We start from the raw sequence: 22,235 nt of genomic DNA on the forward strand, positions 1-22,235 counted from the left end.
CTAAAGTTTTCAGTGGTGTACCCAACCCTGTATCTTGGCCTAGGCCAACAAGACCCAGGCCTAGGGCAGCACTTTGCAGAGGGGGGCAGGGATGGACTGGCCATAGGGACTACAGGGAGTTTCCCGGTGGGCCGATGGCTCAGTGGGCCGTTTTTTAAACAGAGATGCTGCTTGGAGGACATTTTTTAACGCCCTGGCAGCGCCCCAGTGTGAAAGCACTCAGACTTTCACACTGGGACTGCAGCGGAAGCGTTTTTTCAGTTGCTTTACAGGCGCCCAAAAGCGCCTAAAAAATGCCCTTAGTGTAAAAAGGGGTCCTACACTCACCCCCTCTCTTTTACACTCTCTCTCTTTTTCTTACACTCACCCCCCCTCTCACCCCCTTTCCCTCCTCCCTCTCTCTCTCTCTCATTCCCCTCTCTCTCACCCTCTCATGATATACAATAATGGATGTAGGGGCCTTTTGGTGGGCGTAATTTTTCGGGGGGGGGGGGGGGGGCAGCGTTTTATTGAATTAAAGTGGGCCGGTCTGGATGAAGTCCAGGGCCAAATTTTTGTCCCAGTCCAGCCCTGGAGGGGGGGGACTCAGGGCAGCATGAAAAGAGTCCCTGCCGGCTTGCGCTACACTTTTAGTGCAGCACCAGTCTTATGCGGTGGACTGAGCCGCAAGACAAATCGGTCTGGCAACCCCATGAAGATCGCCGCCCAAGATCCCTGCTGAAACAGGGCAAAATTACACACGTGCCATGCATGGCACACGTCCTGACCTTGGTCGTGCAGCGATTCGTTGCCAAATACCCTGGGGTCCAGGACGTCTTGCGGCAGGCCAGGAAAATCTCGGCCCATTTCAGAAGATCTTACAAGGCCATGGCTCGCCTTGCTGACATTCAGCGGCGACACAACCTGCCCGTCAGACGTCTTATTTGTGACTGCCCGACGCGATGGAACTCAACATTGTATATGCTTGATAGGCTGCTCCAGCAGAAACATGCAGTTAACGACTACCTGTACAAACTCTACGGCAGGACAGGTTCTGGGAGCTTGTTTTTTTTGCACCGCGCCAGTGGCTGCTCATGCGCGACTCATGCAGATTTCTGCGGCCATTTGATGAGATCACCAAACTGGTCAGTCACAGCCAGGGCGCCATCAGTGACATCATACCTTGCGCCTTCTTTCTGGAGCGTGCATTGCGTTGTGTCATTGATCAAGCCGTCGAGGAGCAGGAGCAGGAAGATGAGGAAGTCGCAATGCTGGATGAATTCCCAGGGGGGCTACTCCACCTGAGACAAGTCAACAACGGACTGAAGAGGAGTCAGAGGAGGATGGTGCCGGGGCGGAGGAGAAGGAGCAAGAAGAGCATGCTTTAAACCTTTCTGGGATCCCTGGTCTTGTCCGTGAATGGGGGGAGGAGAATGAGGATGACATTATCCTGGATGATGAGCAGGAGCCAGGCCAGTACAGCGCTTCCAGTTTAGTGCAAATAGGGGCCTTCATGCTCCAGTGTTTTAAGAGGGACCCCGTATAAAAAGCATAAAGGGCAAGGACCAGTACTGGGTGGCAACGTACTTAGACCCCCGGTACAAATAAAACATGGCGGAAATGTTACCACCATCACAGAGGGCTATCAGAATGCAACACTTCCAGGCCTTGCTTCCACTCACAGAGAAACAGTTTCGGGTACCAATTCAACAGCACTTGCAAGAAGAGGGCGGTTTGAAGATTTCTTGGTCACTAATGATATGAAATCATTCTTTCAGCCGACCCATCGATGGCTGTCCTCCGGATCCAGCATCAGGGAACGCCGAGACCGACAGGTGTCCGACTACAACGGTTAACGGCCGATGTGGACGCACTGAGAAGTGATGAACCCCTGGACTACTGGGTGGGCAGGCTTGACCTTTGGCCAGAGTTTGCACAATTTGCAATGGAACTGTTGGCTTGCCCCTCGGCCAGTGTCCTGTCCGAAAGGACGTTCAGCGCAGCGGGGGGGTCGTGACCGATAAGCGCACTCGCCTAGCTCACAACAGTGTTGACTACCTGAAATTTATAAAAATGAACGTTTTATTCAAATTCCGGTGAACGCCTGTGGGATATTTTTTCGGGTCTGTATTGGCCGGCACTTACTTCTGTATCCGGTGAATGCCTAATGTACTACCAGCCACAGAATAGAAAGTTGTTTGCTGTCAGGTGAACGCCTGTGGCCGTGGGCTAATTTTTGGGGATTGTAATGGCCGACACTTACTTCTGTGTACGGTGAATGCCTAATGTACCACCAGCCACAGAAAACAAAGTTGTTTGCTGTCAGGTCAACACCTGTGGCTGTGGGCTAATTTTTGGGGGCCTGTGATGGCCGACACTTTATTCTGTATCCGGTGAATGCCTAATGTACCACCAGCCACGGAATACAAAGTTGTTTGCTGTCAGGTGAATGCCTGCGGCAGTGGGCTAATTTTTGGGGCACTTACTTCTGTATCCGGTGAATGCCTATTGTACCACCAGCCACAGAATACAAAGTTGTTTGCTGTCAGGTGAACGCTTGTGGCCGTGGGCTAATTTTTGGGGCATGTAATGGGCGGCACTTACTTCTGTATCCGGTGAAGGCCTATTGTACCACCAGCCACGGAATACAAAGTTGTTTGCTGTCAGGTGAACGCCTGTGGTCGTGGGCAAATTTTTGGGGCATGTAATGGGCGGCACTTACTTTTGTATCCGGTGAATACCTATTGTACCACCAGCCATGGAATACAAAGTTGTTTGCTGTCAGGTGAACGCATGTGGGCTAATTTTTGGGGCCTTTACTAGCCGGCACTTCTGTATCCGGTGAATAGCGTAATGTACCTCCAGCCACAGAATACAAAGTTGTTTGCTGTCAGGTGAACACCTGTCGGCAAATTTTTGGGGCCTGTAATGACCGGCACTTACCATATATATCGGCGTATACCGCGCACTATTTTGCCCTGAAAATCAGGGCAAAATCGTGGGTGCGCGATATACGCCGATACCCGCTTTCCCGCCACGAGTTTTGAATACTGCGCCTGCATATACCGAGCGCAGTACACTCGTGTAACTTCGGGCAGTCTCGGCGCCTCTCGCACTGACGTCCTGTGCATACAGGACGTCAGCGCGACAGTTGCCGAGCCTGCCCGACGTTACACGAGTGTACTGCGCTCGGTATATGCCGGCGCAGTATTCAAAACTCGTGGCAGGAAACGAGCGGGGAGGACGCCGGACCCGCCGAAGAGGACGCCGGACCCGCCGAAGATGGACGCCCGACCCGCCAAAGACGGACGCCCGACCCGCCGAAGAGGACACCTGATGAACGCCGCGCAAGACACCAAAACTGTAAGTACAAAAAAACAAACAAACTTTTTTCCACAGGAATTCCGGCCACCTTGGGGGTGCGCGGTATACGCAGAAGTGCTTTATACCGCGATAAATACGGTACTTATGTATCCGGTTTTTCGCTTAATACTTCTGGTAGGTCAGTGTCCATGTTGTGGGACTATTTGTGCACAGCTAGTTAGTATTGTGGCTGCAAATATGACCTGCAGGTTTTTAATATTTGCCTGCAATTAAAGTCAATGGAGCCCGCCGCGAGCCTGCGGACATTTGCGAAAGTTCATGGTTATCGTTTGCGAACCGTCCCATCAGATGTTCGTCCATCACTATTCTTCACAGTAAGAGATGTAAAAACGTGAAAAAGACTCTCTCAAGAGCTCGTTCTGGCCAGCTCAATAGATTGTTTTAAAAAAAAAAGTTCTGTATTCTTTCCTAAATGCACAAAATATAATTGCATAATAATATTTATAGGTAATATCGAATTCCCTCCCTGAGAATCAGGAAGGATTTTCCCCCCCCCCACTGGAACTTCATGCTTTATCAGGGTTTTTTTCCTCTAGATCAACTGTGGGTATAGAATTGTGTATATGGAGGTTTTCTATTTTTTTTATTTTCTCTGTTGGCTGAACTAGATGGACTAGTATCTTTTTTGACTTTTGGATATGTGCATAACATGGGTGTATTTAGCTATGTGCCTAGAGATCTGATCTATTATAAAAATCCTTCTTTTCTACAGCCAGTCCCGCATGAATTACTGGGTGGAGTATTACACCAAACCTTACTGTCGATATGGCCCCTTTTTGGTTGGTGTAGTGACTGGCATTATGATTGCCAAAAAGCAGTACATTACAAACAAGGTAAGTGCTTGTGACTATAAAATACAGGAGGCAAGGTCTTTTATCCAAGATATCTGAAAAAACAGGTATATGTAATAGGGATTGACATTGACTGTTGTATTATTTATATCTGTTGTACTTCAGCCTTTCACATTATTCCAGCACAGAAAATTCCAAACATTCAAACAGGACAGTGTTCCTACAGCTCTATTACATATTAAAAAATACCTGTCATGAGAGCTATACTGTACAGTATGTGGGATCCTATGTCCGCTTACTCCCTGCATACTGTGACGATCAGCCTGCAGCCTCTGCCACCTGCTGGATGATGGTAGCACTGCAGTTTGGTCTCATCAGGAGTGCCTAAATCAGGGGTGGCCAATTTTTTGAAGAGTGAGGGCCACTTAAGCAACTTGGTAACCAGTCGCGGGCCACAGTGACATCAATGTAAATTCTTTGTGAAAAAAAAAAAAAGTTAACTAATCGCGGCAAAATACGCCACGTACGCAGCGTTACAATGTGAGTCAACTTTTTGTGTGCACCCCTATGTGTCACGTATTGCACTGCTGGTTCTTTTATCCTGGAACACAATATCTGATAATAAAATCTATTGGGCTATAATTTTAGGGAATGGCTTTTTGTTCTCAGGTTTGTACACTGTTTACTGTTCTGACAGTTCTGATGATGATGAATGATTCACCAGGAGTTTGCAGTCTGACAAGTACTGTAACTGTATTCAGCTTGAAGAGTACATTGAGAACATTCGTCAAGCCATCTGTTTTTTTTACTCTGTAACGGGAAGGATTTCTGTCTCTGTACAGGCTCAGGCGGTTGTCGGATGGATATCTGCATTGCTCATCATGCTCCTGGTGATATGTCTTGCTTTCATTCTGGATGATACTCCTACATCTTACTCCATCCTGGCCGCCCTTTACCAAGGCATCCATAGGACTTTGTGGGCAGTCGCTATTGCCATGATCCTTGTTCTGTGTCATGAAGGATATGGAGGTACCAAGGAATACATTATATTTATGTTGAACAATGTGCTTGGAGACTTGTCACAAATGTGGGCAATTGAGATTGCGTATATGAAGAAAAAAACGTATACGCAGAGGTTACCTTCATGCCAAAACCATCCATAGAGCAGCTTAGGTTATGGTTATGTTCACCACTCAACCTTTCATTTGAAAGCTGAACTTGGTCTAGATCAGTGGTTCTCAACCCTTGCCTCAGGACCTACTAACAGGCCAGGTTTGCAAGATAACTGAAATACATCACAGGTGATATACAGTATTTTTCGGACCATAAGACGCACTTTTTTCACCCAAATATATGGGGAAAAAAGTCTCTGCGTCTTATAGTCCGAATATGGAAAATACAGCCCCCCCCCGTCACCGCCGTTTAACATACCGTATAGCAGGCAGGCAGCTGAGCCATCAGCGGGCTCACGGCGGATTGCGGCGGCATAGACGGACTGTGTACGGTAATGGCGGCATGTCTGCATAGGAAGCGGGCTACGGAGAAGAAGCCCCAGGAAGCATTGCGCCATGTTCAGTGCACGGAGCTACGCCCACACGGCGTCACCACCAGGGCTTAAGTCCTGCGGGAACAGAGTTCCTGCAATTTTTTCACAGCAGGAACTCAGTTCCCTTTGCAGGACTAGAGCAACCGAGCCAATCCTTCACTAAGCGGCGATGCCCAGCTCGAGTCACTGTCAGGGGCAGGCGAACCTTAGTAATCCTTTGTTACTGGCCGCTTCCTGTATATGGATTCATCGGGTAGTGTGCGGGTTTTCCTTCACTTCCTCGATGCCGCAATGTCTCCTGGGAGCTTTTGTCATTGTTCCCAGGAGACATTGCGGAGATCTGACGTGAGTTGTCGTGGGATTTAGAAAGAACTTGTTTAGTAATTATACACATGAATGTATAATTTTTTTTTTTTTGGTGGTGGGGGAGTGGATCTTGGGTGGGAGTTCCCACACTTTTTTCCCCAGGACTTGATCCCTGGTCACCATGTATTGCTCAGTGCGCTCAGTGATCTCCTGAGTCAGCTGACCCCTGAGTCATCTGACCATAATGGTGTAATATCATTGGTTGCTTCCTCATGCATCTGGACAGCATCTGTAACCCATACGGAATACAGCAAAGAAATACAGTACAGTGGCATTTATAAAAAAACGGATTTTACAGTAATAAGGAATTTACAGTAACTGGTAACACTGACCAGTAGTTTATTGAATATTTCAGTACATATTTGGGTCAGAATCTTTTTCTTTTTCAAAAAAAATTCCTCTAAAATCTAGGTGCGTCTTATGGTCAGGTGCATCTTATAGTCCGAAAAATATGGTAATTTGCTAATTGCAGTATTCTAGTCTGCATCTCCCCAAGGTAATACTTATGCTGCGTACACGCGATCATTTTTCGTCATGAAAAAAACGCTGTTTTTAAAAAATGTCATTTCAAATGATCGTGTGTGGGCTACACATCATTTTTCGGGTTCTGAAAAAACACAATTTTTTTTTTCAAACATGCTGCATTTTTTTCCGTTTTTCGGGTTGTAAAAAATGATCGTGTGTGGACTAAAACGACGTAAAAAACCAACGCATGCTCAGAAGCAAGTTATGAGACGGCAGCGCTCGTTCTGGTAAAACTACCATTCGTAATGGAGTAAGCACATTCATCACGCTGTAACAGACAGAAAAGCGCGAATCGTCTTTTACTAACACGGAATCAGCTAAAGCAGCCCCAAGGGTGGAGTCATCCGAATGGAACTTCCCCTTGATAGTGCCGTCGTACGTGTTGTACGTCACCGCGCTTTGCTAGAGCATTTTTTTAAAATTATGGTGTGTGGGCAACGTCGTTTTAATGATGAAGTTGGAAAAACTTTGTTTTTTCTACATCCAGAAAAACATTTTTTTTTTTCATGCCGAAAAAATTATCGTGTGTACGCGGCATAAAAATCTGGCCTGTTAGTGGGTCCTGAGAACAGGAGTTGAGAACCACTGGTCTAGACAGTTTCTTGCCTCCTTAGAGCCGGTTCACACTGGGGCGGCACGACTTTGGGGATGACTCGGTAAGGCGTCCTGAAGAAGACTTCAGAGGCGACTTGCAAAATGACTTCTGTATAGAAGTCAATGCAAGTCACCCCGAGTTGCCCCCGAAGTCGTACAAGAACCTTTTTCTAAGTCGGAGCGACTTGCGTCGCTCCTATTAGAACGGTTCTATTGAATAGAATGGGACGCGACTTGTCAGGCGGCTGAGTCGCCTGACGAGTCGCGCCAGTGTGAACCGGCTCTAAGTGTCCTTATAGGAAAAGGGGTCCACGGCCTTTGTCTAAGAGACAAAACAACTTCATCAAAATAACTTTTCTATATAATAAAAAAAATAATATACTGCTGCTGGTTTATTGCTTTGTTTTATCCATTTTAGGTAGCTTTCTGTTAGCTTCGTATTCCCTTTTTTTTAATCTATCAAGTGAAAGTGTATCACTTGTAAGTTATATTAACTTAGACATGTTTATCAAAGATCATAAGACAATGAGATCACTATTCAATTTTTTTTAAAGGTGTTAGTCAAATAGTAAAGCAATGAGATAATTGTCATGAGATGTGACACATCAAAATAAATATGTAAGTGATTTGAAATAAATGTGCTGGGTGGGAAAGATCCTCCAACCCTGATTTCAAGGACTCTGGTCCCGAAAGGGTTAACCCTATCTCTAAATTGGAGTTTGTGGCAGGTCATAGCTGTGAGGAAGTGTGGACAGTCTGGCGACTAAGGCCAGTCATAGTCGGTTCAGCAGGAACCGGCCGAGATCCGAACCATGTGTGGGCATGCTGAATGTATTAAGTTGATTGATCGATCGACTTGGGTACAACCAGCCTGACGGATTGTGCTTGCGATTATCATTAGTGGCTTCTCCCAGCTGGGGTGGCTTTCCCCGCCCAGTGAATACAATGGCTTGGTGGGAGGGATTCCCCTGCCACAGCCTGTGACTGCAGGAAGGAAATTCGCTCCATGTATGCGCTGCTTAGAAATTAGATCTGTGTATGGGCTGCTTAGAAATTAGATCTGTGTATGGGCTTCTTAGTGTTTGCTGAGCTCCCACGGCCTTTACGTTACTCTGAAACAAATGGGAGCCCTAAACACTGGTGTAGGACTTGTATACTGGTGGTGAGCTATTGTGGTGTTTTACATCATTGTTGCCAACCGTCAGAATCTTTACTGCCAGCCAGTAAAAAATTGGCAATTTTCTCCTGCCAGTAATTGCCAGTGACAGAAAAAGCTTGCCAGTACAACATTTTTATGTGATGCTCTGCTCTGAACTGCGCGTGTGCAGTTCCATTTCAGAGCCGGCTAAGATCATCCGAGTGCCTGCTACAGTGTGTTTGGGTGGCGCCAGAAGGGGGGGGAAGCCTGAACACGTTGTGTGATGTCATAGTGTAAGGGAGCCGAGTGGAGCGGGCGGAGCCGAGCGTGTGGGTCTGCGGGATGGGAGCAAGGAAAGCCGGGAGCAGGACTGCCAGTGCTGTTTGGACTGGAGTGGGCGGAAGAGACCACCTGGCATGGAGAGTGACTATCTCTGTGACTCAGGAGGGGAAATACAAAGTATGGCAGATACGCCATATACAACTCAAAGAAGTAAAACTTGTGGTCCAACATCTAAGTAACAAAGTACTGTAAAAGGGACCACGTAGCTAGCGCCGACGAAGGGAACCAAGTGTGTGTCCCCCAGGCCCGCTCACCCCTACAGGGAACATACTGTGAGTGGGGGGGGGGTACCTAAAGAGCATATCCAAATATCCAAACCCAAGAATAATCGAGGTTCCATAAGGAAACCAACCCAACGGTCCCCAAAACAAGCAAAGCTTACCCCAGTGTAATTAAATACACAGGTCCTATGGTCAGTCATCTAAGGGGCTGGTCGTGCATAGGGTTGAGAAGCGGTGTATGAAGCTTATATAATTCTTATGCCTTGTACACACGATCGGAACTTCCGATGGAAAAAATCAGATGCAATTTTTTCATCGGATATTCAGACCGTGTGTATGCCCTATCTGAGTTTTTCCATCAGCAATTCCGACGGACTTAGAAAGAGAACATGTTCAGAAATGCCGTTTGTCTGTATGGAACTCCGGCGGAGAAAAAAACATGCATTCTCAGAATTAAGTCGACGCATGCTCGGAAGCATTGAACTTCTTTTTTCTCGGCTCGTCGTAGTGTTGTACATCACCGCGTTTTGGACGGTCGGAATTTGGTGTGACAGTGTGTATGCAAGACAGCTTGAGCGGAATTCCGTCAGAAAAATCAGTCAGAGTTTATCCCGACGAAAATTCCTATCGTGTGTATGGGGCATAACACTTACTGTAAGCTTAACGAGATTGTAAAGGATACATTTTTTTTAATGGTTTTGCATAGAGCAGCCCCGATTCTCCTTTTTCTGGGGTCTCACGCCAGCACTCCTGGCTCCTCCCCCCGACGTCAGGGGTGTCAGCACAAGTCAGATCTTTGGTACAGATTCAGAACCGACCACGATGTGTTCTGCTTAGTGTGGTCAGATTTTAATGGTAAAGCAGAGGGATTGGCAGGAACACCAGGGATTTCACACAAAGGAAGCAATACAAAAAGAACAGGATACTTTTTCATACAAGTACATGGTACAGCAGGCACAAATCAGGAATATGAAATGCTGGGGTAACGTAATATTGTACGTTTAGAACCACTTTAAAACTAACCCTCTCTGTAACCTTAACATTCACTGGAATACTAAACGTAAAGTAGAACTATGGGCAAAACTTTTTTTTTTCATTTTGGATAGAGTAAGGGATGGTTATAACCCCTGTCAGATATTTTTTTCGCCATCTCTGTCCCATTGCAGAGATTTCACTTCACTTCCTGTCTCATAGCCAAACAGGAAGTGAGAGGAAATCTCTGCAAATTAAAGGCATTTTTTGGGGACCCCCAGCTCACCAGAACTATAGTCTCCATTGGAAATTTTCATCTATTACTTTTCTGGGGACAACCCAAAATTTTGAGTTTTCTTTTTACTTTCACTTTCAATGATAATGGTAAACAGGACAAATAGAGGGGGAATCTCCTTAAAGCGGAGTTGTGCAGAATTTTTTTTAAAGTCAGCAGCTACAAATACTGCAGCTGCTGACTTTTAAAATAAGGACACTCACCTGTCCAGGGCGTCCACGATGTCGGCATCCAAAGCCGATCTATGCCTCGACTCTCGGATGCTGCCGCCGCCATCTTCGGTAAGGGAATCAGATAGTGAAGCCTTGCGGCTTCACAGCCTGGTTCCCTACTGCGCATGTGCGACTCGTGCTAAACGATCCCACTGGTCCCTGCTGTCTTCTGGGACCTGTGTGTCTCCCAGAAGACAGCGGGATGGACGGAGGAGGCACCGGACGTGGCATAGATAGCAGCAGGTGGCTCGGCTATCTATGCCCAGAAGTGGGAGCAAAATACCTGTATTAGACAGGTATCTGCTCCCTCCTCCCCCCTGATAGGTGCCAAATGTGACACTGGAGTGGAGAGAGGATTCTGAAAACCGGAAGTTCCATTTTTGGGTGGAACTCTGCTTTAACCTCCCTGGCTGTATGATTATTTCAGATTTTAGGTGCTGAAATCGTTACCATTATTTTGCAAGGAAATTTGGCGTTTTATACTGTAGGCCTGCAATTCTTAGGAATAACTCACTTAAATCTGACCAAACAAGAGTCTAGTAGGCATCCCGGGTATGAAAAAGTTTGAAAAACAAAATTATAAATTATAATATAATAAATAATTATAAATAATTATAACAAATAATAATATAATTATAATAAAAATTATTCAATAATATAATCAACTCAAAATCACTGAAATTTGCTCAGTTGCAGAATTGTGGCTGTCATTATTTTTATTTTTTTATGACGAATTTCCCCACAAATCGCTATCACTCAATTCTGCAAGTGATTATAATTTATTATCGCTGTTTTCTAGCTGATCTAAAACCATTTTTGACATAAAGGGACACTTTTGGTTGCTATGGACAATCTACAGTTTGCAGGGAGAAAGAACAGTTTTTATTATATAAAAGTACATGCAGGGCACTGGGCAGACCACTAGGGACAAGGGGATGTGTATTTTTTACATACAGTACTGTAATCTATAAGATTACAGTATACTGTATGTAATGTGTTTGTTTACTTTTTTGAATTTGGCGCCGTTCTCCGCCCCCGTGCGTCATAACGTCGCAGGGAACGGAGATCGGCGGCACACAGAGGCACTGTGGCCCGGATTCAAGAAGCAATTGCGCCTGTGTAACCATAGGTTATACAGCGCAATTGCTTACTTGCCCCGGCGTTACGAATGCTCCTGATTCAGGAACATCGTAACGCCGACTGCAGCCTAAAATCTGTGTGGCATAAGGCTCTTATGCCACGCATATCTTAGGCTGCATTCTTGCGATGGCCGCTAGAGGCGCTCCCATTGTGCTCAGTGTATAGTATGCAAATTGCATACTAACAGCGATTCACAATGTTGCGCGAGCCCTGCGTACGCAATTTACGTCGTTTCCGTACGGCGTGTTTAGCGTAAGGCTGCCCCTTCTAATAGCAGGGGCAGCCAATGCTAAAGTATACCCGTCGTTCCCGCGTTGCGACGTTCGATTTTTACGTAATTTGCGTAAGTGATTCGTGAATGGCGCTGGACGCCATTCACGTTCACTTTGAAGCAAATGACGTCCTTGCGACGTCATTTGCCGCAATGCACATCGGGAAAGTTTCCCGACGGAGCATGCGCTCTACGCTCGGCGCAGGAGCGTGCCTAATTTAAATGATTCCCGCCCCCTACGGGATCATTTACATTAGGCGCCCTTACGCAGGGCAAGTTTACACAGCGCACACGCAATTTACGGAGCTACTGCTCCATGAATCGCGGGTAGCGCAGGAAATTTGCGGGGGCGCAGGGCAAAAACGCTGCCCTTCGCCTCCGTAACAAAGGGGCAAATCTACCTGAATCCGGGCGAGGTCCCGCTCGCTCACACAGCGCGGCGGCATCGCAGGATCCAGGGACAAGGTAAGTAACTTTGTCTCTGGCTGCAGCGAGGCGAGCCCGAGTCTGGCTCGGGGATACCGCTCTTGGTAGAAAAATCTTACCCCGAGCCACACTCAGGAATACCGCCAGGAGGGTTAATGGGGGCACAGCAATGCAAATTGACAGGGGCTCCAATTCCTCTCCACTCTATCCAAAACTATAAAAAAAAAGTAGCAAATAAGAGAAGCTCGTTGTTCGGATTTACATACACTTTAAATAAACCACTGTTGACATAATTACTTTTTCTGTGCTAGGATTGTCTGAGCAAAACGATATCTGTGTTGAAGTCTCTGCACTGCAATCTTCTTCTCTGCCTGGAATCACTAAATATAACTCATCAACACTTTAACTAGCTCCTGTGTAATGGCAGCACAAATTAACAGATTCTGAGCGTGCCCAACAGAAAATCCAGCTGAGGTGATATGACGGCGGTGTAATGAAAATGTCTGCACGAGTGCCTTATACAGAGAGGGGGGTGTTTGTAGCTTTTCTGCAAATTGGAGTTTTCTGATGCAGCTTTATTAGATAGTATCAGGACACGTACTTACCGAGACCGAGATGCTGCGGACGGCTCACCTTTGCGGACTGGCGCTAACCTTCCTCCGAGGGTGGAAACAGAGAGAGGGAAGCACCAGAAGGCACCGGCACCGGAGGGTAGCTGGGTAGTAGCCGAGGTGAAGATCACAAGTGTGGGATCCGGAACCACAGGATAAGTTAGAAGCCGGAAGCCAATGCGAAGTCAATCAGGAGCAGTCCAAGTCCAAGTCCAAGAAGCAAGCCAGGTTCAGGGAATGGAGACAGCAGCAAGTCCGAGATTCAAGCCGGGATCAGGGTTCACAGAGAGAAGCGAGTCCAAAGTCCAGAGCCGGGGTCAGGGGTAAGAGAAGGCAGCAATCCGATAAACGAGCCGAGGTCAGGTATCTAGTCAAGCAATCAGGTAATCCAGGTCAAGAGGTTAGTTCAAGGGATAAAGCACATACAGGAACTGATGACAAACCAGCAATTAGCAAAGGGGAAGGGGCTGGCTTAAATAGGCCGCACTGGCCACTGATTGGTTCACAGAAGTACAGGTTCAGGACCAGGTTCCAACGGACAGCACACAGAACAGCACTGAACAGTGGCTCAGAGACAAAAGAGCTGGACCTGCAATGGAGAGATCCTGGGTTCGATTCCACCCAGGACCAACTGGGGAAAGAGACAGTGGAAGGTCTGCGCCCTGACAGATAGGCAGGAATTCCACTTTTAAAACTTCCTAACAATAACTATTCTAAAAAAATTACCCCCTCCCAGCACCTGTTACCTATCCTGCCTACCCTTTTGTAAAAAACAAAAAACTTCTACTTACCAATTTTGCGCGAGTCTGGTCACATGATCCCACAGCTTTGACTCCCCTGCGTGAGTAAGCAACCAGCTGCAGGCGAGAAGAGGGAGCATGGACAATGGCTGCTCTATGGGTGATATCACCCCTACTGAAATTCCCAGCCATCGCTGAGCACTCTCTGACACAGGGGAGTCAAATCTGCAGGATCATGTGACTGGACCGCTGTGGGCTGAAAAAGTATTTATTGTGACAGCGCAAGACCCTGCCGCTGCGCAAATGTAGGTGTAAATGACACAGGATTCACATTAAAGGGGTTGTAAAGGTACATGTTTTTTGACCTTAATGCATTCTATGCATTAAGGTGAAAAAACATACGTGATTAGCACCCCCCCCCCCCCCCCCGTTTACTTTCCAGAGACATGAAAAGACCCGATTTGCGAACGCGCTTGACTCTTCGCTGGATAGTTTGATAGCAGCACAGCCATTGGCTCGCGCTGCTGTCAATCAAATCCAATGACGTGGTGCGTCGGGGGTCGGGGCCGAGTAATACACTCGGCAGCTATGGCCGCCGACTGTATCACACGGGAGCGCGCCCGCAAGCTAATCCCCCCAGGAAAGAGCTTCCCAGAGGGGGTTAGCTGCGGGGAGGAGCCGCTGTGGGACACCAGAAGAGGATGTTCGGGGCCACTCTGTGCAAAACGAACTGCACAGTGGAGGTAAGTATCACATGTTTGTTTAAAAAAAATAAAAACATAAAACCCCTTTAAGGCTTGATGTAAGGTTCCAGACTAATAGGTAGATTCAGGTAGAGTTAGGCCGACTTATCAGTAGATAAGTTGACCTAACTTGCGCCGTCCTATCTTAGATTGCAATTTTTCGGATGGTGGCGCTTCCATTGCGGTCGGCGTAGAATATGTAAATGAGTTGATACGCCGATTCACGAACGTATGGCCGGCCGCCGCAGTCGATTTACGCCGTTTCCGTAAGGCATTAGCAGGCCTAAAGTTATTCCACCTATTAGGTGGAATAACAATGTTAAAGTATGGCCGGCGTTCCCGCCGCGAGATTCAAATTTTTTACGTTGTTTGCGTAAGTCGTCCGCGAATCGGGATTTACTTTGTTTACGTCCACGTCGAAATTAATAGGCCCGTGCGGCGTACGTAGCCGCAATGCACACTGGGAAATGTAGGCGCCCGGCGCATGCGCAGTTAAAAAAAAACGTAAAAAAAACGTGAGGTCAAGCCTCATTACCATCAAACACGCTCCCCTCCAACACATTTGAATTTGGCGCCCTTACGCCCGCCCGCTTTAGGCTACGCCGCCGTATATTAGCAGGCACGTATATTGAGAATCATTACTAGCCTAGCTAATTTACGGCGGCGTAGCCTAAACAGGCTAAGCTACGCCGCCGTAACTTTAATCCAATGTACCTGAATCTACTTATAACTTTTTTGAGCAGATAAATGTTGTAGTCCCAGATTGGGATCTGGAGCTTGAAGGTTCCAAAACATCTTGAAGGTTCCAAGCAGCCTGTGTGAGTACATAGGTGTGCAGGGTCGTTATATGCTCAAGCCTTAAGATAGCTCAGAGCTCCCAGTTTGGAGATAGGAGGTCTCATCTAGGGATCAGAGGAGCCCATGCCAAAAATCAAGAGACAGGAGGTCTCACCCAAGGGTCAAAGGAGCCCTAGCTAAAAGTCAAGAGACAGGAGGTCTCATCCAGGGGTCAGAGGAGCCCCATCCAGAATTTAAGAGACAGGAGGTCTCACCAAGGGGTTAGAGGTGCTCCAGCCAGTGGTCAAGAGACAGGAGGTCTCACCCAGGGGTCAGAGGAGCCCCAGCTAGAAGTCAAGAGGTCTTGTCTTAGGAGTCAGGTGGGCTCCTATTGGGGTGTCAGGAAAACACCTATACAGAGGCCAAGAGTGGGCCATGTAACAGGGTGCTGCGAAAAAAGGCTAGGTGAACCAGGAGAGCTGGACAACACAGTCGGGAGGGACTAATAAGAAGAGAACCGGTGCTGCTGACAAGGGAGCCAGGTGCCTCGATATTTTCAGTTGACCGATGTAAACTTATAGCTGGATTCACAAAGAGTTACGCCGGCGTATCAGTAGATACGCCGCGTAACTCGGAATCTAAGCCGTCGTATGTTTAAGTGTATGCTCAAACTGAGATACACTTAAACCTAGCTAAGATACGACGGCCTGCACCGTCCTATCTTAGGGTGCAATATTTCCGCTGGCCGCTAGGTGGCGCTTCTGTTGAGTTCGGCGTAGAATATGCAAATGACTAGATAGCCGATTCACGAACGTACGCTTGCCCGTCGCAGTAAAGATACGCCGTTTCCGTAAGAGGTACGCCGGCGTAAAGATAAAGCTGCCCCCTAGGTGGCCTAGCCAATGTTAAGTATGGCCATCGTTCCCGCGTCGAAATTTCAAAATTTTACGTCGTTTGCGTAAATGGGGCTGGATGTAATTTACGTTCATGTCGAAACCAATACGTCCTTGGGGCGTACTTTGGAGCAATGCACACTGGGATATGTACACGGACGGCGCATGAGCCATTCGTAAAAAACGTCAATCACGTCGGGTCACTAGTCATTTACATAAAACACGCCCCCCCTGTTCCTAATTTGAATTAGGCGCGCTTACGCCGGCCCATTTACGCTACGCCGCCGTAACTTAGGCTTTGTGAATACAGCACTTGCCTCTCTGACTTAAGGCGGCGTAGCGTAAATACGATACGCTACGCCGCCTGAAAGTTACGCTGAACTACCTGAATCCAGCTATTACATTTTTTTTTTTTTTTTTTATTCTTTAAAAAGCACCTACCACATAAGTATATAATACCACAGTATACGGATCTTTTTTACATAGGGTAGGCAGGATATGTATCAGGAGGGGGAGGGGACATTTTTAGGAATAGTTAGTTTTAGGCAGAAATTCCACTTTAAATTATTTGTAGTGTTCACAGGTCTTACTAAATGTATTCTTTCCTTTTCACAGGCCTCCTAAATACAATCCTGTCATGTAAAATATGGAACATATTATCGAAGGTCAGTTACGCATGTTACCTGGCACATCCAATTATTATAATCTTCTACTGTGGACTGCAGGAGACGCTATTCCACTACCAGGACATCAACATGGTGAGGGTTACTGTGGTCTATCTCTGACTGGTAGAGTAGAAATGCATTAACTATGAAGTCATGGAGGGGGGAATATTGAAAGAACGGCGAATGCATAACTCCCACCTTTCTAACTTTACCGACAATGGGCTTTCAGGTAAAAGTGATCCTCTAGACTGAGCCGCCCGATCACTTTACATGACTCTGAAGGTGCACCTCCCCCTCAGACAGGGTCTGTGGTGGGGCAGTTGAAACAGTGAGAACAGAAGGAGATCAGGAAACACCCGTCCCCCAATCCCCCCATGGCTAATGAACTTGGAAGTGACGGGAGTTACATTACTTCCAGAATTAACACTGTTTTTTCTGGCTTCTGTACCCAGAGTAACAGTTAATCAAGCACAATCAGCATGGCCTATGGATCATTTTGAGTATTATGCCGCGTACACACGGTCGTTTTTCAACATGAAAAAAACGGCATTTAAAATCATCGTGTGTGGGCTTCACATAGTTTTTCGGCTTCTGAAACAAAAAACATGCTGCATTTAAAAAAATAATAATTTTGGGTTGTAAAAAATGATCGTGTGTGGGCTAAAACAATGTTTTAAACCCGCGCATGCCCAGAAGTGAGTTATGAGACGGGAGTAAGCACATTCATCACGCTGTAACAGACAAAAAAGCGCAAATCGTCTTTTACTAACACGGAATCAGCTAAAAGCAGCCCAAAGGCGAATAGAACTTCCCCTTCAGAGTGCCGACGTGCGTGTTGTACGTCACCGCGCTTTGTTCATAATTTTTCAAAAATTATGGTGTGTGGGCAACGTTGTTTTTAATAATGAAGTTGGAAAAACTTTGTTTTTTGGACATGCTGAAGAATGTCATTTTTTTTCATGCCGAAAAACGACCGTGTGTACGCGGCATTATAGTATATTTCCGAATTCACAGGCACACGCAGTTTTAAGGCTTGACATGTTTTGTATTCGGGGAGCGATCCGGGACGACGGCGCGGCTATTCGTTTATAGCCGCTCCGTCGCGATCGCTCCCCGGAGCTGAAGAACGGGGAGAGCCGTATGTAAACACGGCTTCACCGTGCTTCACTGTGGCGGCGCATCGATCGTGTCATCCCTTTTATAGGGGAGATACAATCGATGACATCAGACCTACAGCCACACCCCCCTACTGTTGTAAACACACACTAGGTGAACACTAACTCCTACAGCGCCACCTGTGGTTAACTCCCAAACTGCAACTGTCATTTTCACAATAAAGAATGCAATTTAAATGCATTTTTTGCTGTGAAAATGACAATGGCAAAATGACAAAAATGTGTGAAAATTGTCCGAAGTGTCCGCCATAATGTCGCAGTCACGAAAAAAATCACTGATCGCCGCCATTAGTAGTAAAAAAAAAATAATTAATAAAAATGCAATAAAAATATCCCCTATTTTATAAACGCTATAAATTTTGCGCAAACCAATCGATAAACGCTTATTGCGATTTTTTTTTACCAAAAATAAGTAGAAGAATACGTATCGGCCTAAACTGAGGAAAACAAAATGTATACATGTTTTTGGGGGATATTTATTACAGCAAAAAGTAAAAAATATTGATTTTTTTTCAAAATTGTTGCTCTATTTTTGTTTATAGCGCAACAAATAAAAACTGCAGAGGTGATCAAATACCACCAAAAGAAAGCTCTATTTGTGGGGAAAAAAGGACGCCAATTTTGTTTGAAAGCCACGTCGCACGACCGCGCAATTGTCTGTTAAAGCGACGCAGTGCCGAATCGCAAAACCTGGCCTGGGCATTTAGCTGCCTGAAGGTCCGGGGCTTAAGTGGTTAATCAACGCAACCCCAACTTCATTTTAACAAAAATTGGATATAATATTGGATTTGTTTGCACCAAAGTTTATTTTAGTGCATTTTTTCTTGAAATTAATATCATGCGATATTTAAAAAAAATATCTGAAAATTTCTGAAAATATATCATTCTATTGGTTCACAAATAGAATAATATAATTTCAGAAAAAAAGAGACACGGTGGAATAAAATAGTGACAGTTGTCTTTTTTTTCGTTTTTTTTAATTTTGCATGATATTAATTTCAAGAAAAAATTCACTAAAATAAACATTAGTGCAAACAAATCCAATATTATATCCAATTTTTGCTAAAATGTAGTTAAAAAAAATCGGCTAGGGATGCCGACACTGTAGGCTCCCTGGACAGGTAAGTGTCCTTATATTAAAAGTCAGCAGCTATAGCATTTGTAGTTGCCGACTTTAAATAAATATTTTTTTTTTTTACAGGCTGAAATTTCGCTTTAAGCTGAAAAAATGTTGTGCTAAAAAGTCCCCCCCCCCAGCCCCTCTTATACTTACCTGAGCCCAATCCAATCCAGCAATGTGCATAAGAGCTATGGCTCTCGCCGTTGTCTCCCACCTACCTGGGAAAATTGATAGCCATTTGTTCCATCTTCTGTCGATCAAATGCTGTGCCAAGCGAGTGGGGGGCGTTAATTGTGTCAATAGACGCAGACAGAGCGTCTCGGGAGTAAGCATGCATGGAAAGCCGCTTTCCATGGGGGCACTTGCTGAAAAGGAGGAGTCTGGAGTGCCGGCATAGGGGCCCCAGAAGAAGAGGGTCAGAGCTGCATTGTGCAAAACCATTGCACAGAGCAGGTAAGTATACCATGGGGGTTATTTACAAAAGGCAAATCCACTTTGCACTACAAGTGCAAAGTGCACTTGAAATTGCACTGAAATTGCACTCGCTGTAGATCCGAGGGAGACATGCAAGGGGATAAAAAACAGTATTTTAGCTTGCACATGATTGGATTGGATGCACTTAGCACTTGTAGGCCTGGATTCACATACATCGGCGCATATTTATGCCGCCGTAGCGTATCTCATATACGCTATGCCGACGTAGCGCAGAGAGGCAAGCACTGGATTCACAAAGCCAGTGCTGCCAAATCTGCGCTGGGTTTCCTATGCGTAAGTCGTCGTAAGTGGAAGTGGGCGTGAGCCATGCAAATGAGGCGTGACCCCATGCAAATGATGGGCCGAGCGCCATAAAGATCCAAATAACGAACGGCGCATGCGCCGTCCCGTGGACGCATCCCACTGCGCATGCTCAGAATCACGTCGGAAATACTCCCTAAGATACGACGGATCACTGCCTACGACGTGAACGTAACCTACGCCTAGTCATATTCACGTACAACGTAAACGACATAAGATATGACGGCTTGTGTTCCCTGGTCCATACCTTTGCATGGGTTGCGCCTCCTATATGGGGAATAACTTTACGCCGGACGTACGACTTACGCAAACTGCGTATATTATGCGCCGGTCGCAAGTACGTTCATGAATCGACGTATCTCCCTCATTTCCATATTTGAATAGGAAATCAATGGGAGCGTGTATATGTGCCCACGATACGCCGGCATAGGCAAGTTACGTCGGTCGGATGAAGCCTATTTTTAGGCGTATCTCGGTTTGTGAGCACGGCGCATAGATACGACGGCGCATATTTGCACTTACGCGGCGTATCTCGAGATACGTCAGCGTAAGTGCTTTGTGAATCCGGGCCGTTGTTTGCACTTGTAGTGCAAAGTAGATTTGCCTTTCGTAAATAACCCCCAGGTTTGTTATTTACATTTTTTTAAAAATGTAACCTTAGTGTCGCTTTTAAAGGGTTTGTAAAGGTTTGTTTTTTATTTTCTAAATAGGTTCCTTTAAACTAGTGCATTGTTGGTTCACTTACCTTTTCCGTCGATTTCCCTTCTAAATGTATTTTTTTCTTTGTCTGAATTTCTCACTTCCTGTAAACTTGCCCCCATCATCTGAGCCGTTCTGGCTGGGGGTTAGTCAGCCAGAGCAGCTTACTGAGGAGGAACAGGAAGTGAGAAATTCAGACAAAGAAAACAAAGAAAAACAACATTTAGAAGGGAAATCGAAGGAAACGGTACGTGAATCAACAATGCACTAGCTTAAAGGAACCTATTTAGAAAATAAAAAATAAACCTTTACAACCCCTTTAACTATGGCTGCCCATACCATTTTTTGTACAAATAGGGAGTACATTCAGAAGAAGTAGGAGGATGAGTGTTGACCAAGCTTGAGATTGTTTTGATGAAGAAAGCAGTCTGTTTCTTTTACCTCCCCTCCATTCCAGCACTGCAGCATCCATCCATCCTCTGACCTCACTGCAGCATCCTTGTGATGTAGGGGTCAGAGGAATGAGCCACAGTGCAAGTTAGGGGCATAGGAATACAATGTGATGGAGTTAATAAAATGATTATTTTGTGTTTATGTTATTTTTCTCCTAAACCACTCAAATATTGGTTTCCTTTCTTATATTGTTTTATTTCTTGATCTATATATATATATGTGTGTGTGGGTGAATACAAGTATTATTATCCTTAAAAGAAGTCGTCTCCCTCTCACTCCTTCCTTTAAGTTGCCATAGGATCTCTAATTATGTTACCCAACTAATAACACTAATTGCTTTCACTTTCCTCAGTAGTAGTCAACTGTGTTTTTTCTTCCACCAGTTCTACCTGTTCATCGGACACTCCTTATTGACGATCGCCATTGGCCTGGCTCTTACAATACTGCTTGAAAGGCCATTTCAAAGATTGCTCTGTACTTAGCACTGATTATTTTCCCAATTTAACAAAGAACACCATGACTCAATGACTCAACTCCGACTTCGTGGACCTGAAGCAAAGCGTGGACATACATAACCTGAAATGCTTTACCTGCAGGGATCATACTTTGATAAAGACTCATACCAAGCCCTCAAGGATTTCAGGAGACCAAGCACTGAAGACTTTATGTGGGATATTCAAACCTCAGCTATCAAGTACAGAAGAATGGTTTATGGAATATACAGTATCAATGTTATTTGTATTTTAAAGAGACCCTGTTGTTGGACTTAGAAAAGACAAAATCTCAATTTTTATTTGGAAAAAAAGTAGAAAATTGAGTACGGTTACAATCACGTCAAGTTGGAAAAAAAGAAAAGACAAAATCACCTTTAGCTGTGACTAATAATTACTTGTTATGATTTCCTTTATTCTTGCAGTTATCTGATTTTAGTAGTTTGGAGTTTGAACACACATCGCTACCAGGGATGAAGCTTGGCATCCATTCATTAAAGCAGAGATCCTGGCTCTCTGGTGCTTTGCCCAAAAAACGGACACAGTGAGGCTCTTATTGTGGTTCTTTTTGAGATCAATTCTAGTATTTTTATCAACTATTTGTGTTCTTCTCTGTCAATGTAATTAAACAAAGGTGCAATTGTTCGCTATGTGTATACCAGGACATCTGCAGACCTCACTACACACGGTCATGCCAATGACCAACCCTTACCTGGATATTACAAATAATTGCCTATTCATCATTGTCTCCAATGGCTGCTCACGCTCACAGATTCACTTTAATGTAGCTGTATCACCCTGATGTTTAGGCAGGGATGCTGTTAAATTTAGTTGCCAGGTGGTAGTTGCCTCGGCTAATTGTTAAGAGGTC

The 22,235-nt window shown here is 45.5% G+C and overlaps 1 protein-coding gene across 1 annotated transcript in view; it reads left to right on the plus strand.

Moving 5' to 3' along the window:
- The window catches only part of LOC120927238 (O-acyltransferase like protein-like), a 146,828-nt gene extending 124,819 nt beyond the window's left edge, over nucleotides 1-22,009 (plus strand). Inside the window, exons 12-15 of the mRNA XM_040337784.1 lie at nucleotides 4,076-4,196; nucleotides 4,997-5,183; nucleotides 16,582-16,724; nucleotides 21,257-22,009. Coding sequence (XP_040193718.1) covers nucleotides 4,076-4,196; nucleotides 4,997-5,183; nucleotides 16,582-16,724; nucleotides 21,257-21,355 — 550 coding nt within the window. The 3' untranslated portion in view covers nucleotides 21,356-22,009. The remainder of the gene's footprint in view (nucleotides 1-4,075; nucleotides 4,197-4,996; nucleotides 5,184-16,581; nucleotides 16,725-21,256) is intronic.
- The last annotated feature ends 226 nt before the right edge of the window (nucleotides 22,010-22,235 follow it).

This window comes from Rana temporaria, chromosome 1 (assembly GCF_905171775.1).
Source record: "Rana temporaria chromosome 1, aRanTem1.1, whole genome shotgun sequence".
Classification (NCBI taxonomy): domain Eukaryota; kingdom Metazoa; phylum Chordata; class Amphibia; order Anura; family Ranidae; genus Rana; species Rana temporaria.